Consider the following 19,015-nt stretch of genomic DNA (forward strand, 5'->3'; position numbering starts at 1 on the left):
TTTCTTGAAACCGTAAGCCATTCTACTCTCAAAATGTTATTTTTCAAAGTAGTTTCTACTCCATTTTAAAAATTAAAAGTGAAAATCTGCTTGGGTGAAAATTAAAATTGTACGAAAGAGACTAGACATTGGTATAGTAATCCCTTGATATACCAATGTCTCATGTGTGAGGGAGCTAAACTTAAATGTCAGCTGCTCTCTTAAGCTACAATGAGTCACAGGAATAGTTTTCTTCCTGTGAAACTCTTAAGTTTTGAGTTTAATTGCAAGCAGTAAGCGGTTTTATTGTAACAGCTTCCTCTTAATTATTACATGGTGTACATTATTTTATAATACTTTCATTGAAGATGCTCTTTTAAAATACATCTCACAATTATGAATTTTTAAGACCTTAGCAAAGTTATTTATGGCAGTTTGTCAGGTTCTGTGAAACAAAGCCTTGTCTTTCAGAAAATGTTTACAACCTATGAGAGGGGAAAAAAAAAAGTATCCTGAGGCTAAAATGTTTATTGGCACCTAGAAGTCTGAAGAGAGAGTCAGGCCTGTGGTTTTTTGAGGGCACTTTATCACCGCCCCGCATTCTCAAAGGTTTCTCTGAATGAATAGAACTGGATTACTCAGCCTTCTATTCCACGCCTATTCCTCTCCATTTTCCTTGGCACGACTGAGAGCCAGGCTATTTTTAGTTAAGCAGTTTTCTATTTTTAGACAACTACCAGTTAGAAGACATTTGTTAGGGAAAAATTAAACACACACACACACACACACACTCACACACTCACACAAAGGGAGGAGGGAAAGAAGCTTCCCTCTACAAATTGTAAAGCAGCCTTCAACCTGTAACTCCAGGCATTTCAGCTGCTTTCAATCTTGGAAAAATAAAGAAAAATTCAGAGTTCAGGGTTTTAAAAATAAACCTACCCTCTGGCAAACAGACCAAAATACAACAAGCTGTTACTATGTGAAACTGTGACTACAAAAACAAAGAACATTCTCCAGTGATTAAACTGTGAGAAAAAGAATGATTAGGTTTTAAGAATGTTACATGGGCATGTAACAATTTTCTAGCCGCTCAGCCAGATGTATCATGCTTTAAAATTTAAAGGAAGAAAAAAAAAAAACACCTCATTTGTAAAGTTAAATCAGGGATGTAGGATGCAACTTTAAGGCTGAACCTTTTATCAAACTTAAAGGCAATGATAGCACATTTTTCTAACATTTGTACTCTATAGAATTTCTCTAGAAATTAAAACCATTTGTTTACAGAGAACCCATACATTATAAAATTCAATGCCAATGGGAAACTAAAATAAAGGCTACTACATATATATGTGTGTACATATATATACATATATATGCATTTAATGTCTATATATCATTACATTTATTAGTCTCACTTTTACTTTAACTGGGAATAACTGGCTCACAGACTGGCTTAGATATCAACTTAATCTCCTTATCATTCAAGGCCATGCTTTCATCTAATATCCACCACGAGATGCTTTCTGGTGCTCACAGTTGTTAACTATCTTTCTCCTCTGTTGGCCCACTGCGCACTGTCTATGTCTTATCATGGTTCAGGTTACTGAGCATCATAGTCACAGATGCATCTCCAGTAAACAGCACAATGTTTGGCACATGGTCTTCATGTTCATTGATACCTGCTGAATGACGACATGAAGACTGTGTATGTTTTTCCACACTGAACAATTAGCCCTGCAAGACAGTGAACATGTCATAATCATTGCACAATTGGCCCTTCATATCTGTGGGTTCCTTGTCTGTACATTCAGCCAACAGGGAACTGAAAATATTCAGGGAAAAAAACCCTGCATCTTTACTAAACATATACAGATTTTTTTTCTTGTTATTGTTCCCTAAACAATAACAGTAATAACTATTTACATAGCATTTACATTGTATTTATCACTGTGAGTAATCTAGAGATGATTTAAAGCCTATGGAAGGATGTGTGTAGATTATATGCAAATACTATATCATTTTATATCAAGGACTTGAGAATCCTAGGATTTTGGTACCTGAGGGAGGTCCTGGAACCAGTCCCCCATGGATACTCAAGGGACAACTGTATTTCCCAGGGCACTGAGCACAATATCTTGCACATATACTTCATAAATGCTTTTGGAAAAGAAAAAAAAAAATCAATTCACTGGCCTTTGTTAGGTCTTCCTAATTTACATGAAATGCTGCTTTAGTTGTTTACATAACAATTTTATATTGATTTATTAAATGATATACTTACTAGTATAAGATATTATATATCTCAAATTAAGAATTTGCTTCTTGTCTCCCTTTTGGTTAACATTTTTTATTCTCTGAACTTTCCCCTTGACTTTAAAAATAAAACCAACTTTTATAACTCAACAGTTTACAATGGACTCTGACAACTTTTATAACCTGTAACCTCATGACAGTTCAGTGAGGAACTCAGGGTAAACAATACTAACCCAGGATAGGAACCTGAAGCCCAGCAAGGTGACCTAACTTGCCCCCGAATAGAGACCGAGTGTATGATGTGGCTATAACTAAAACTTAATTTTTAATCTCTATCCTTCCTCCATATTTGTGGGGCTTTTCAACTTCTATTTCCAAGAGAGTAAAATTTTAAAGTTGATCTCTCATAACAGTGCTTCAACAACATTGTTTAGAAAAATCACTATGTTGTGTTCCTTCTCCCCACATGAAATTAATTCAGAACAACCACAGTTAAGAGAACCAATCATGAAGCCTGGATGAAGATAATATCCCGCACATACCTAATTAAGAAAAATCAGAAGAAATGGTGTGCACACATGCTCTTTTCTTTGCTGTTGGAAAAGTTCAGAAGGGACCTAGCTTGTTTCTACTTCATACTCATCTTTCTTGTCCCTTTTCCAGTTTCTCTTCTTTCTGGGGACAATTCCAACCTCAGTGTTCCCTCCTCTCGTCTTGCTCCACAAAATCACAGTCATTTTCACAAATATTCTGTTCCTTGGGGTAAACGCTGACTGAGTGACACACTTTTCCTGACTGTGTTTCTCTGCCCTGGCACAGACCCTGACACACAGTGGGCATGCAGTAGATGCCTGCTGCAGGTATGAAAGATGAAATTGCCACATGCAACTTCCCAGTTTACAAGCCCTTTATTAGGTTGTGCTATAAACCATCGTGCCAGTTATCTGAATGAACAAGAGCACTAGATTTGCCAGTTTCACCATCTACTGTCCAAAAGGTTTGTTCAGTTATGGACAGTTCTAAATGGGAGCCACTCGTCACATGTGGCTATTGGACACTTGATATGTGGCTAGTGAGAATAAGGAACTGAACTTTTACTTTCATTTAATTTCAATTTATTCACTCCATTTTTGGGTTTTTCTGAAATCTGGTTATATTATCCAAAGTGAATTCATATGATGGAAATGACCGGGTATATAACTGTCATATCATAGGTGGTAAATGCGTCCTTTATATACAAACGTGTACAACAAACTTAAAAGGGGTTAGATTTCTGGAACTAAAAAGTAACAAAGAGTGGAGCTGGTTTTAGATCGCTCGTTCTCAGGGTAACGCTGAACTCCCTCAGTTTTTCTATTAAATGATTTCCTTGAGGTCACAGTGATGGTATTTGTTTATGACTAAGGAGCAATTTGCATGCTATTTTGAAAAATAAAGTATCTGATTCAGAAATTGTAGGAGTTACTATTAATTCATATATGTTTTTTCTGTAACAATTTTTTTAGATGTGAGGAAAAAAACCAAGCACACATTGTATAGTTTACTGTTTACAGTGTTTCTTATCCTAGAATAGTAGCTCTAAATAGTCACTGAGTTTATTTACTAAAACATAAAGATAAGAGATTTAATTGATATGAAGAGGCTTTCAGAATCTAATTAACCTCCCAGCTAGTCATTAACTCTATGACCTTTAGAAATAATTGACAGATAATTTTTTTCCCTTATTCAGAACTTCTATCAGGTGGCAAAATTTCTGGGTAACACAAAATACACTCAATGCCACTGAGACATGACTGGATAATATGCCACATATCTAATGGTAAAATGGGATATATTTCTGATAATATAATCCATCCATCTAATCTGTTGTATACATATGGGGCATTCACCTAATTACAGTCCTTTTAATGACTGAGTTTTATTAAGTCTTTTCCCAAAATGTCCTATGAATTATTTTGACCATGAGGATACTGAGGAAGGGATAGCTGCTGTTCCCCCTCTGCACCCACACCACACCCCCTAACCAACCACATCACACTTCCCAACTGCGTCTGGCCTTGGACTCAGAATCTTTCTCAACATATGCACCAGGCAGCCACTACTGAGATGGGCACTCACAAAGAAGAGGACCAGGCCAGGTGTGGCAGCACTCATGACCAGTGTCATCTCATTAAGTACTAATAAGACGTTTATATCACATTTCCAGAAAAACCTAATGCACTTGCTTCCAAGAATTAGTTTCACCAAATATCAGTATTAAGAATTTATTTTATATTATGATGATTCTAAGAATGTATTTCATGGTATGAGCTGATAGATTTTATGGTAAAATCTATTTTATGGTATGATTCTAACCCTCAGTTCTAACTACAAAGAAGAGATGGTCTATGGATGTACTTTCAAACTCCATGTGGAAAGAAATAGATGATTGGAATGGGAAATGTAGATTCTTGCTACTGGAAGTTTGGTTTACAGGCCAGCAGCATCAGCATCACCTTGGAGCTTGTCAGAAATACAGAATCCTGCACCCTGCACCATACCCACTGAATCAGAATCAGCGATTTAGCAAGGTTCCCTGGTGATTTGGAATGGGCCAGAGGCATTTCATTTGAGACCCAATGATTTCTCTTGCCAAACCCTAGCCAAAGTACCAACAGGTTGCTTCTCTCTTCCCCCAGGAATCAAGGTACCGCGCGTTGGTCTGGAAGTCCTTTACTTTCCACCAGCACCACAAGCATTATTTCTATTTGGTTTCCTGTGCCTTTTAATTTTTTTCTCTTACATAGCAACAGCGTTTATTCATCTCTGGTTTACTTGAAAGATTCTTACTTTTATTATTAGAATACATCTGATTTCAACAAACAAAACTTTGGAAAATTTATAATTTTATACTATAATGATCATCAGTAGTTGACATATATTGAATGTCTATAATGTACCAGACATTGAGATGGCAGCTGGTTACAGAGATGAACAAAATATTGTCATGTCCTTCAGGAAAGAGATTTGGAATTTAAACAAACAAACAGAAAACCCCCAAACCAACCAAAAAACCCAAAAATGGAGTGAAGAAATTGAAATACTAAACACTTTCTCTTCTTACTCTAGGCAGTACTCAGAATTATTCCTAAAACTTCACTTTTGACTATTTCACGACTATACAAGTACATTCAGTAACCAATTCTGAGGAAGTAAGAATTTTCTTCTTTTTGATATTTTATTTGATACCTTTTAAACTCAAACAATGCTACTTTTACTTAGGTGCTATCAATGGCTAGAATGCAACCTTTGGTTGAAATACTGTGCTCATAACCATGTTCCACATGCCATAAAATCTTTAAATATCATTAAAAATTGGCTATTATGATTCAGGCTAAACATTTTTCCCCTTTCACTTCCAGGTATCGGAGGTAGGAGGGAACCACATGAGGACTCTTGTTTGCTCTAATTAAAGAAGACTCATGTAAAATAATAATGATAAAAAGTTGATAATTAATATTGATAAAGAAACTACGTTATGTACAAAAAGGCTGTATTTTGAACTCTATTGTCTTTTCTGCTTCTACCATTATTAGGTAATTCTCTGTTGACTTTCTGTTAGTACTAATGCCTACAAGCCAGTAGGGGTGTGCAATAACAGATAAAAGGAAATTCAGTTTTACTGCCTTGTGCATGTAACTTAAGTAATCTAACATGCACATTATTATTTATTTGACAATGATCACTTTCTTAATAAATGAGGTGTTAAGCAGCTTTTTATGTTTACAAAACATATGCAAATTAAGCAAGAGCATTACTTTAGAAAAGAAATGGCTCTTCATATTTGACCTATAAAAATCATTATGGTATAGTTATGAGACATGAATACATTTAAAAAATTCCAGACTCATTTGTTCTTTTAGACTTTGGGGAACAAATGCAAATGTGATTTACTGGTACTAGTCAAAGTCTTTAAAAGATATATAAACAAATATTAACATTAAAATTCAGGAATAATACACAAAAATTTTTTTTTATGAAATCACTTTTTTCCCCTTTCTTTGGAAGCCACAAGATTGAAAGTTTAAATCTTTATGAAATTTACTAATACTCTGTATTTTTTCAACAGTATCTATTAAATAGTAATTATATACTTGGTTAACAGAAGACAGCACAGACTTACTGAGTCACTAGCAATACGATCTATTTAAATTATGTTTTATAGTAAACCTAAGAAGGATTTATAATATACTTAAGAGTATTATTTCTCTAAATTCTTTCATAAAGAAAAAGACCATTTTCCTGAAGAAGTTAATTTACTAATTATAAAGTTAAATACTACCCAATGTTGCTTTAAGTAAATTAAAATAGTGACAAGAAAGATTGATCATCTTTCTGTTCACAACCTTCAAATTACAAAACAAAACAAAACAACACACATTATCCAGCTCCCATGGTTAATGCTCCCTGTCAGCCTGGCAAACTTGCAAGTGCTTTCTGACCAGACAGTAAGTTTACTGATTGACTCTGTGGTCTCTACTGGTTTAGGGGTAAAACATGCTTTTAGTTTTACAGTGAGTGTTTAGTTCCAAACTGATGTCTCTCAAAGTAAACCTTTATGCTCTGAATTGTAAAATCACAAGGCTAAACATTCTTCACTTCTGACATGCACTCCTCAAATTTTATATTGAAGAATTAATCTTGGTGTTCATTTGAAAACACAATTAGTTTAAATGTCTCCCTTGTCACATTTCAATCTAGATCAGGGCTAACTTGTAGAACTTTCTGTGATGACCAACATGTTCTATATCTTCTCTGTTCAGTTTAGTAGCTATCAGCCACATGTGGCTATTGAAGAGTTGAAATGAGGCTAGTACAACTGAGGAACTGAATGGGACATTTTATTTAATTTTAATTTATTTAATGTAAATAGCTACATGTGGCTAGTGGCTACTGTACTGGAGAGCACAGATATAGATTACTGAATGTTTTTTTTTTAAATTTTTGATAATGCTTTGATAAATTCTACCAAGTTTTAATGAATTGTTTCCTTGGAACTGTAAAAACATTTTTTCATACTTTAAATGAGTAACACTGCAGTATATGATAATTACTTGGTTATATGTCTGTCTCTCCTGTTTGTATATTCTATATGTATATTCTGAGGACCTAACACTCTCTAGACCTCACATTAAGCACTGGGGATATAATAGTCAGCAAAATATGTATAGTCCCTGCCCATCAGGAGTTTAAAACCTAGTGTGGAACAGACAACTGGATAACAACTTCAACAGTCCTCCCATGGGGAAAATAAAACACATGATGACTGTAATATAGGAAAAGGACCTAACAAAAGTTATAGGAGGCTTCGAGGATGACTTTCTAAAAGTATGTATTGGGACTTGAATTAAATAAAGAATAACTAAAAGCTAAGCAAAATCCTAGAAAGGAATTTGAAGACAAAACAAATAGAGTTTGCAGAAGCTGAAGGATATAAATATGTTTAGTGTGACTTGAGCATAGGATGGGAGTGGTGGAGGAGGCTGGTGGGAGGAAATAGCAAACGGTGAAGCTGGACAGAAAGAGAAATACAAAGGTCAGATTATGCATGGCCTTGTGAGCCACCTCAAGAACTGAGATCCTTGAGGGCCCTTGGTGCTATCTGTATCTCCAGACATTCCATGGCATGTAGCACACAGCAGGAACTCAACAAATCTTTGTTCAGGGAATGTTTAAAAGAATGAAAATCCACAAATTGACCACACAAATAAATGAATGTGCTTTTGCTCTTAAGATAAGTGTCTGTACATAATATACATCTGTATAGCATACATAAAAATAATTTTATATATCTATATTGTTATAAGTATAAAATTGGAACCTATTTAATTGGTTTAGATATAATGAAAGTTCAAATAAAATAGGCATATTTTCATATTTTACATCCATTCCTGAAATTTGTAAAGAAATCCAATTCCACTATTTGCTGTATTTGCTTTTCAGCAAAAATTGCACTCACTAATTTTCACCAAACTATGTAAGAGTAGTTAACTTGTTGGTAACCTCCAGTAGCACTGTAAAGTAGTAAGGTTATAAGTTATTTTAAGGGCTTTGAAGTTTCAATTCAGTCCTTAATTGTTACAGTGCAAGGAAATATTTTGCTACAAAAGCTATTTTTAGATGTTTTCAAATCCAAACAGGATCAGGCGACAGAAAAAAAAAAAAAAAGTAAATATCAGATCTCTCTCTCACACACACACACAATTCTTGCCCATTTTGCATATAAAAATGAGAGCCAGCAATCATCTATTGGACAGTTGTGAGTCCAAGGCTTCTTCTGCAGGAACTACATCCATCTTTGAATTTCCTAAGGAGCAGCAAAGGGCCTCGTGTTCTTCCCTTCCATGCTTAATCACTGTACTACTGGCCCAGACTGGCTGAGCAGCTCAACAGAATCAGTGAGTCACTGAGTGGGTGAGAGCTTCCTCCCTGGCTGGGTGCTAAGTGATGCTCCCACATGGGTTTTCTGGTTAGAAAACGTGCTGGATATTAGGTAACCTGTCTGGGACCTCTGTCAAAGGATCACCTGGAATGATCTGGCAGAATACATGACCTGGCTGAATGAAAGATTTTTCAAATTGTTAACCCTATGCTTTCGTTTCAGCAACTTGTACTGCATGAATGAGGTTATTGCTCCTTTGCCCTCCAATTGTTCTCAAGCTGATTTTTGCATATATGTTTTATATCCTCCACAAGAATGCCTGTCTTCTGCTGTTTCAGAATCCTTTGCACAGTGCTGAGCTTAAGCTAGTGCATGCTAAATCATTGCTAAGTGAAGCAATCGCTTGTAAATGTGTCCTGTAGGACTGTGTTCTTCAGATCCTTCTGAAGTCTCATCAACCACATCTTCTTCCGGGAACACAGCCCAGCATAAACTGGTAGGGTTTGCTCTCCTAGGCAGGTAAGAGAACAAGGAGTGGAGCAACAGAGTTGGAAGTGATGGAAGGGGCCATTCCTACTACTATTAGAATCCCTACTGAATTCCAGCAGCCTCAGAAGCCAGCATTTTTGGGTAAATGCCAGTGTACTTGTCACAGAGTTAAATAAAATGGACTTTCTTCAAAGGAAATTTTTAATACAGTAACTGTTTTTGTTTTTTTAAACCAATGGATTAAAAACTTAACACATTTACTAAATCTGGCATATTTATGTATTGTATCTAAACAGATATTCAAGCTGCATTATAATATAATAATAAAAAAAACTATCTCAGTCTGTCTGTTAAGCCTTTGTGAGTCTTTGTGCCATTGTAACAGTAGTGCTAATTATCAAGACATGATAATTATGCAGAGCTTTTTTGCTATAGAAGGAATCTTTTTCAACACCCACACACTGCACAATTTCCTATGACCCTATAACACTACTCTGGTATGGCCCAGAAATTTGTATTTCAGTCTAAATGCTGGGAATTACATGATTTCTTTCTCCTTCCACCTTTTTTTCTTGTGAGTAAACTGATTTTAGAGAGTGAAGAGAGAGGGGTAATGGTCCAAGTGGGAAATATAAAACTAATGACCCTTCATGAAACATATTATGCTCCTCATTAAACTTACTAAGTTAAATGTATTCCATTAAATTAGAATAAATAGGATTTAAAATTTTACCTGGGAGTAGTAAACTATCTTAACTTTCAACTTTATGTTAGATGCATTCTGAGAATGGATTCCTCAAGTCCCTGATGTATAAAAGGTTCTTAGCCTCCATCACAATTTATGTCTGAGTGCTACAGAGGCTTTCAAACTTAGTATGTCTAAAAATTACTCGGGGAAATTGCTATAAGTGCAGTTTCCCACCCAGATCCCTTCTTCTCCACCAAGTATCTCAAGCATCCTGGTTTCAATGATCACACTTTGAAAAATATGCCATGTAGAATGATATAAAATTTTATCAAGCTTAGAGATCCCACCTTACTTCTATGATCTCTGTTGTTACTAAAATATGGAAAAGCCAAATATGTGAAGAATGTGTGACTCAGGGAGTTGAGCAGGGCAGATTCGTCATGTGTTAGATGTACATATTATGTTCATCCAAAGAACTGAGCCATTGAACCTCTAGATTTGGCTTAGGAGTCCTCGAATATCTTTTTGAGAGATTCAAAGCTTTAATCTGTTGATGTAAAATGCAAGAAAATGGAGTTACTGCTTTATTCTATTTTTAAAAGTACTGCTTTTTAAAAAAATTATCATGTTGCAAAGGACTTTCAAATTCAATGCTGTCACTTTTGAGATGAGAAAACTTCAGCCCAGAGAGGTAGCTAACTTGCCACACAGCACGACAGTGCAAGATGGGGATTCAAATGCAGGACCTCTGACTCAACCAGTGTTCTTCTCATGGCCTTTAAAGAGCTCTGACTTTCACATATCCATCTGTCCAAGAATATGAAAATCTCATACAGTATGTGAAGTTTTAAGTCACCTTTAAGTCATATAGTGTATTCCCGAGTAACACCCTCAGAAGATGAATTTTCTATATTTTAAACTCCTTTAAGAAAGCAAATTTTAAAAATCAACACATTTTTCAACTGGTTCAATATGGTTCTACTGCATTTCACATCACTGGAACAGTTTAAGTCTAATGACAAATTCCAACTCAACTTGGAATTTCTGATATAATGATTTTAGTAACGAGATGGAGTTTTGTGTATAAGGTTTTGGTTTTGGGATTTGTGTTAAATACGTGTGAGTGCACACACACGCCTTCACAAAAGCATCTGTGTGATTTGCCAACTGCCTAGTTTTGTTCAGCTTCATTTTTTTATGTACTTTCATGTTTATATGTGTACATGAGTAAAAAGCTATCTGAAATAGTAAATTTCATGAGCAATTTTAAATTTCAAGATCAAGGCAAGCATCCAATGAGAATGATCAGTTAATGAAAAACTAAAAATGATATAGAGTATTTTAAGCATATTAGGTCTCATTATTCACTTTTGTTTCTCTGAAATAATTTGCTTGGCCTTATTAGGCAATAAAATAAAATAAAAATTAAAGAAAAGAAAAGAAAAAAGCAATCAACTCAATACTTTTGAAAAACTTCCAAATAAAAGCAAATAAATGAGAGTTAGTCTTAGATAATTATAACAGGTAAAAGGGAGATAGATTGGAAGGCATATTAATTCTACCAGGATGAGTACCACATTTTTTCATAATATGGAACCAGTCTAAGCAATGACAAGAATGATGTGTACCTTGGCAAACTGACTGAGCACATACTTTAAAAACATTTATTATTTTTCTTTTAATTCTGAGAAAGCAGCACAATATAAGAAACCAAGAGTAGAGACATAGGTGAGGAAAACAGGCAGATGGGAACCATTCTCATTATACCTCTTCTTTTTAGGTTTAATAGTCATTGCTCATGAAGGCAACAGCGTTTAAACAATATATATACTGAAAATGTTTAAAAAGTCTCAACTAAAATTGTATGACATGTTATTTATGCTAATAAATGTAAAACATTTTTGAGTTTCAACACGATGCTTACTTATTTTTGGCACAATAAAACAATATTTTAAATCTGACTCTGATAAAACACTGAGTTAACATTTAGAAATTCATTTTCATCTGATTTCTGTGTCCACGTATATTAAGTTTTCATTGCTATATAAAATGACATAATTTTTAGGGAAAAACATTTCTAGGAGAATAATTGTCCCTATTCTTTCATCAAGAAAGCATTCGGAGGGATGAATTAGAAAGAAGAGATGTAAAGTGAAAAACTGGAAGTGAAAGGCTGGAGTGAGTTCATTTTTAAATACATTTTTTTTCCTTTACTATGCTGGGAAATCATCAGATGTCATCTAAAATGTGGGTGAGCTGTCCCCTGGCCACAGTTCCCAACCCTGAAGTCCTGATATACAGCAGTGACAATGGTCATTCACTATGGATGAGGCAATAATTTGACACTGGTACTGGATTTCTAGCAAGGACCAGATGCTACATTGTCCCTGTCATCATATCACTCTATCTTGCATTTCGAGGGGGAGGGAAAGGATGACGAATAGTTGGGATGATAACCCTGGGTATATCCACGGGACTACAAACATCCTAGGAAAAGAAAGATGGGCTGTGTGTGTGTGTGTGTGTGTGTGTGTGTGTGTGTGTGTGTGTGTGTGTGTGGTAGCGGGGATTCCAAACACCCCACAGCTCTGCTGAAGCTCGGGGCTCAGCATGCGTGCTCTCTCACCTCCACGATGTCTGAGTTTGTCCGGCTCTCATGCGGCTCGTTGTACTCCGTGTACTTGAGCAGCACCTTGTCCATGTCGGTGCTGGCATACTGGAACAGCTTGTTGGTGCTGTTGAAGATGATCAGTGCAATCTCACAGTCACACAGCACGCTCAGCTCGTAAGCCTTCTTCATCAACCCAAATTTCCTCTTTGTAAACGTCACCTGGAAAAAAGAAAGCAGGCGAGTTTTTTTAAAAGAAAAAACAAATCATGCATGTGTGCAGTTTTGGTTTTTTTTTTATAATACTTTTTCTTTTCCTTTGCAAAACAATGGCGTGTAGCTGTCAGAGCCCTTGGGCACTAACACATTTGGAAAGAAAGCAAATAAATCTAAAACAAATTTCTGCTTAGAATTTGAAAATGTGTGATTTTTAACTTGTTGCTGAATGTGAAATCATAGATGCAAGATTTAATGTAGAGCATTTTAATGAAGCTGACCAGAGAACGGTTTATGTTTCTTTGAGCATCTTAAGATTGTACAAAAAGTTAATTTCTGCGTGATTAAAGTCTTTCTCAATTTTAAGTTTGCAGCTTGTTTTTTGACCACTTGAAGACTGGACATGACATTATGAACCCACATTTTAGATCTGTGTTAAAAAAAAAATCTTAAAATTGTTTAGTCTCATGCTATTTAATTGAAAACACTTGAAGGGATGTGATTGTGTTCTCAGACAATGTAGTATTCTGTTTTCTAGAAATCCAGCAGGGTGTTGGGAAGTACTTTAGCCATAATATTGTTAGGGTTTTGGTTTCATTCTTCCCCTCTCAGGCCAGAAACTGTATTATTATCTTTGACTTTTCTTCTAATCTAATCTAATACCAAGTCCTGTAATTCCTTCCCTTAAAATATTTCTCAGGTTCACACTTGTCTATTTTCCAGACAGCTCTATCATTTGTGTCCTTATCATTTCACTTTCGTACAGCCTCGCAGCTTCCGGCCCTAGACAATCTCCCTTCCTGGAATCATTCCCTCCCCAATTCATTCTAATCTGCAAAACCTCACTCTTTGTACTGCCTTTCTCCTGATGAGCTGTATACAACAGCTCCCTTTCCTAGCTTTGAATACGTCCTACCTGCCAATCCTATAAAATGCAAATATGTATGTCACTCTTACTAATTTCAGCCCTCTCTTGATTAAACTTCTGCTTGTTACTCCAGCTTGCCCACCAGAAAGGTGCAAACATTCTTAATTATAAGCCTTTATATGGTCCAGTGTTTCCCAGCATGTATTCTGTAGAATATCATTCTTAGAAAATATCCCTTTAGAGTGAAGTTCAATGGCCCAATACATTTGGGAAATGAGGTGCATTGGTATATTAAAGGCTGAGAAACCTTTTAAACTTTGTTTAACCTGCTTGCCAAATCTACCGCTGACAGGACATCTTTGCTTATTTATTTATTTTGAGGAGGATTTACTATCATTCTTTAAAGCTAGGTTTCTGAAATATAATACTCTGGGAAATGCTGACTAACTTAATGTAGCTATTGTTTTCAGTAGGGACCATTCAAATTTTTTTCTCAGCTTCAAATACAACGCATCTCGCAGAGCCCACTCAGTTTTACCTACCACCTATTTGTGTGTAATTCCTCAATCTAGATTTCCCTTCTTTATTTTTCTCTTTGTCTCCAGACACCAATGGACATCCTTCAGTCTTACACAGCTAAACATCCAAGGAATACCAAACCTTCCAAGCTCAGCCTCATTATCTTCTCTCCCAAATCTGGCTCCCCTTCTGGGTTCCCCATCTCACCATATGCTCAGTCACCCAAACCAGAAACTGCCTAGTAAACTTTGAATCCTGCGCTCTCCTACACTGTGTTGACAGAAACTGTGCACCAGGAGACAGAAAACCTCACCTCCCAGTCTCCTCATTCCTCCTCATTTTTGTTAATATTTATTGTTTCATCTAGCTCCCTTTATTTTCCTTTAGTAGCACTTATCAAATTTTATAATTTGTATATTTTTGTTTGTGATGATTTGTTTAACGTATGTCTCTCTCATGGTGGTACGTGCTCCACAAGTGCACATTATGTGTTGACTTTGCTCACTGCTGTGTGCCCAGTCCCTAGAACAGTAGACAGACATGGGCACATGGTAGAGATCTGTGGTATAAAAAACTTAATAAGGGAAACTATTGTGTGAAGCCTTTAGAAATATCAAGTTGATGTACATTATATAAAATGACACAATAACTTTTCCCATGAATTTTTTTAACAACCCATACAGAGAATTTTTAAAAGATAAATTTAAAGCTTACTTAACAATGATTATATTATTTTATTACATTGCTATTGGAAGTAACATGGAAGAAAGGAAAGAACAGGGGGTTTGGATTCAGAGAACCCTGGACTTGAATGCTGAATCTGCTATTTGCTAGTCTTGAAAAGCTCACTTCACTTCTTTGAGTTTGATTTTTCATCTGTAAAATGGAGGTAACACTTACTCTTAGGGTTGCTGTGAGGATTGCATAAAATAACATATGTACTGTATTGAGTAAAGTGCTTAGAGTAGATGCTCAATAAATCTTAGTTCCCACCCCTTTCTTAGTTGAGTTAATAGGAAAAGAATAATTAACAAAATATATGTGTCTTGGTGGCTGGAAGTGTCAACTGATTAAAAAGGCTATTTGAGGATGTTACTACTCTTGATAGAAGGATAAAGCTGGGCTAACTCCACTGATCATCCTTGAGAAAATAAAAGCATTTAGTTAGGTATCTACTAGCTCGTATCGGCTAGTCAATGTCTACTCAGATACGTTATTTACATTTCAACTTGGACAATTTTTCTTTGTAGTAATTGCCAATGTTTTACCTTCTATTTTATGTTTATCGATTGTCTTTCTAAAGTGCTTCTGATAAAATATAGTTAGTGCTTTATTTTCATATCTGATTATCATACTTCAGAAACTTTTACTCTAGTTCATTGAGATGAGTCATGATTGATATTAAGGATGGGCTAAAGACTACCTTTTCAGAAGGGATAAAGAAGCACAATCATTAATTATATGGATCTATACAAAATGTCTTTTAATATTTCTTTTAGATCCAATTTAGATATAAAATTATACCTGCATGTTGTTATTTTATTTAGTGAAATAAGCTACAGACTATGTTCAATACAGAAAGCACTGACCCAAAATACTTTCACGTGTCTAAAACCGCTTTTAATCAGACTTCATGACCACAAACTGTAGGTGGAATGTCTCAATACAGTATGGTTTCTGTTGTACTCAAACCTCAGAATTTAGCATGTTACAACATTCACCATCAAAGTACATTTCAGTACAGAAGTATCATTAAAGCTACTATTTGTGTTTACTTTTAGGTGCTTCTCAACTTTTGTGTAATCAAATAGGCTGCTGGATAATGCATACTTATTCAATAATACCTGTCAAAAAAGTCAGTGCATATAGATTCTTTTCATTAAAACTGCAAACTGGAATGATGATGACTATATTAAAGCATTTAAGAAAATATCTTCAAAACCTACTCTTAATTGCTCTAAATTTAATTCTGTATTATGTTCATATTCTTCATAGCATACTCAAAATGTATTTTATAATGCTTTTTCTCATTGTTCATAGTTAGATAAAATTGTTTTTAAGCATTAAGCTTTCTAAAGAGATCTGGGATATTACTTTTCATTTAAAATATGCCACTCAATGACACAGATTGCAATTCAGAGCTTTTATACTTAAATATAATAATGTATTGTAATGATTACATTTTTCATAATCTGACAATAATTTGTAATGGGGACAAGTCTATATTCCTATTTCAATAGGATATTTTCAACCTTAGGTGAGACAGAAAGCTGTTTTTAGGTAATAGGCAAAGAGTTGCTCTTTTCCAGTGTTTGCATCAATCAAGGTGCCTCAAGACAAGAATAAAGACAATATTCTTTAAGTGGGCACTACAATTCAACATTTAATTTTCAGAATTAACGAGACTTAAAATGCGATATGTGTAAAAAAGTGAAACCACTCTGTAAACACTGACCATTTTATATATTTTTCTTTACCTCTTGAATCTTTAAACAGCCCCAAATGTAATGATGATGTATTAAAATGTCTCGGTATTAAGTTTTATAGTAACCCTAAGTTTTAAATGCTAACATAAGGGCAGGAATCACAAATTTTATGTTCACAATGGCTCTAGAACCTACTAGGTATGAGTCAGAAATTGAAATTCGAATTTGAAATTGAGAAAAAGCATATTCATTGAATACAGCTCCATACAATCCAGTTGTAAAGAAATTAGGAAAGTCTATTCACATAAAAATAATTAAGCCAACTTTACTGAGCATTTTCTACATGACAAACATTATGCTAAGCAACATTAATTGAACATTCTCCATGTCAGACATTTGTGCTAGGTGATGTGGCTTCTATTACGTAAAACAATATATCCCTTGTTCATGTTGCTTCCTCGTGGCTGGAGGAAAAAAAGTCATTTAATTCCTTAATGCTTAAAAGGAATTTTCTTTATTTAGAACAAAATGTATCACTTGGCCAATAGAGTTATATTTTCAGTCATTTCTAAGATGTGAATTTCCATTTTTATTTAGAGTTGGGTGAATTCGGTATTTGTTTTCAGACCAACTCTTTCTCTAGACGGAGCAAGAAAAATAATAGTAGATGCTGACCAAATCAAGATGAATATGAAGTGAAATCTATCTTATTGGTTATTTCTTTTCCTGTAGTTGGTGAAAGATGATTGTGGTATTATGCCCCCTCCCTTTCCATCTGGTCACAGGCAGCTTCCATGATGCTGCAAGGCTTAGTTTAAGTGCCAGTTTCTTCTATGAAGCTTTCATTGTCAAAGTCAGATAAAACTCATTCCTCCCTCATTGTAGTCCTCCAGAACTTTTTACACACTTCATTACCAGACTTAGTCTAATATTATTGAGTTGACTTCTGCTGGCTTTTGAGTGCCCTGAAGACCCCAACTCAGTCCTCACATAGACTTTGACCAGTGGACATCAAATGAAGTTCACTGAATAAGTGAACTATAGAATGAAAATACTCTGTTTTAAAGTCTGGATGTCCCAATATAATTTTCTATTAAAAGTAGATACTTTTTTTACTAGCCTTTTTTGACAATTTAGTCTCCCCAAAGTAAGAGATTCTGGTCTCTCTCTCTCTATATATATGTATATTTCACTAAGCAATTTAATATGTTAGTGACATGAATCTCCAGAGAAAGTAATCATACTTACAATTTATAATAGAGAAGCTAGAGAATGTCTAGAGAGAAATATTTATGTACATATGCTATAGACTTCAAGAAAAAATATTTCAAAAAGTTCAGATAAAAGCAGCTTATATTCCTTGCCTGGATGACTCATCATGAAAGATGGGAAAGTCTGAAGATAAAACAATTACTTTTATAATCACAGGATACAGAGAGAAAGGGGAGGATCTAAGGATTTGAGATAACAGTGTTCAGCAAAAATTTGCTGAACTTTCTGATGAGTTCAGATTTTCAAAGAATGTGTATTTGGAAAAGTGTGTGATGAAATCTTCATCCACAATATTATATATCTGAGACTGATTGACAGTAATTTAAATAATTTAAATATGGCTTAAGAACTATACTTATTGAGGCTGAATTAAATGATCAATGTTAAGTTTCAGAGAAAGTCTCTAGTAGAGTGTCATGGAGTTCAGTATCTTTCCTGTCCCAGGCAACATTTTAATCACTGGTTTAGATGAAAATGTAGAAGGCATGCTTATCACATCTGCATATAGCATAAATCTGGGTGATAGAGCTAACCCAATAGATGGTAGAGTCTATATCCACAGCTCCTTCAACAGACTTTAGAAAGCTGGTTCACAGACAACAATATGAATCAAACAAAGGTAATTTTAAAGTCTGAATATGTATTTTAAAAAAAATTACACAAGCTAAGGTTAGAGGAAAATTAATGTCATAGCTGAATTTGAGAAAAGGATCTAAAGTTATGGTGTTCCATAGTGGGAATTAACTATCCTACTGATCTTTTTGATAGTAAGAACAATCCGTGGTACAGTATTCAGTTCTGAGAGTTACATTTTAAGAAGGCACTGACAAAATTAGAGCATCTACAGTATGACAAACAGATTGATGGGTCTGAGAACACTTTTGCATGAGAAACCATTGAGGGAATCAAATGTTTAACAAAGAAAAAACAGAGTTAAAAGTGAAATGGTAAACACTTTCCAAGGTCTGAAGCATTGGGGCCATGTGAAGAGGTGACATGAGTTATTGTGTTTTGTTCCACAGAGCAAAATTAGAAAGCATTGTTGAAAATCATGAGGAGGCTCAAAATAGAGAACTGTCCAAGAGTGGACCTAGTCTTACCAAGAGGGAAACAGCTCATTCCTCAACATGTTCAAGCAGAGCTGCATATCAAGAAAGGTGTAGAAGGTGCTCCTGAATTAAGTGGGAAGATTTACTAGAGACCTTTAAAATATTTATCCTAATTTTTAGATGTTCAGATTCTATGCCTAGGTTGTGCAGACTTTTGGGTAAAG

At 35.0% G+C, this 19,015-nt stretch overlaps 1 protein-coding gene across 6 annotated transcripts in view; it reads right to left on the reverse strand.

The window, feature by feature from the left end:
* The window catches only part of MEF2C (myocyte enhancer factor 2C), a 164,831-nt gene that overhangs the window by 59,906 nt on the left and 85,910 nt on the right, over nucleotides 1–19,015 (reverse strand). For all 6 annotated transcript variants that reach the window (XM_063087355.1, XM_063087353.1, XM_063087359.1 and 3 more), the window contains exon 4: nucleotides 12,460–12,663. In XM_063087355.1, coding sequence (XP_062943425.1) covers nucleotides 12,460–12,663 — 204 coding nt within the window. The remainder of the gene's footprint in view (nucleotides 1–12,459; nucleotides 12,664–19,015) is intronic.

Source organism: Cynocephalus volans, chromosome 2 (assembly GCF_027409185.1).
Source record: "Cynocephalus volans isolate mCynVol1 chromosome 2, mCynVol1.pri, whole genome shotgun sequence".
In the NCBI taxonomy this organism is placed as follows: domain Eukaryota; kingdom Metazoa; phylum Chordata; class Mammalia; order Dermoptera; family Cynocephalidae; genus Cynocephalus; species Cynocephalus volans.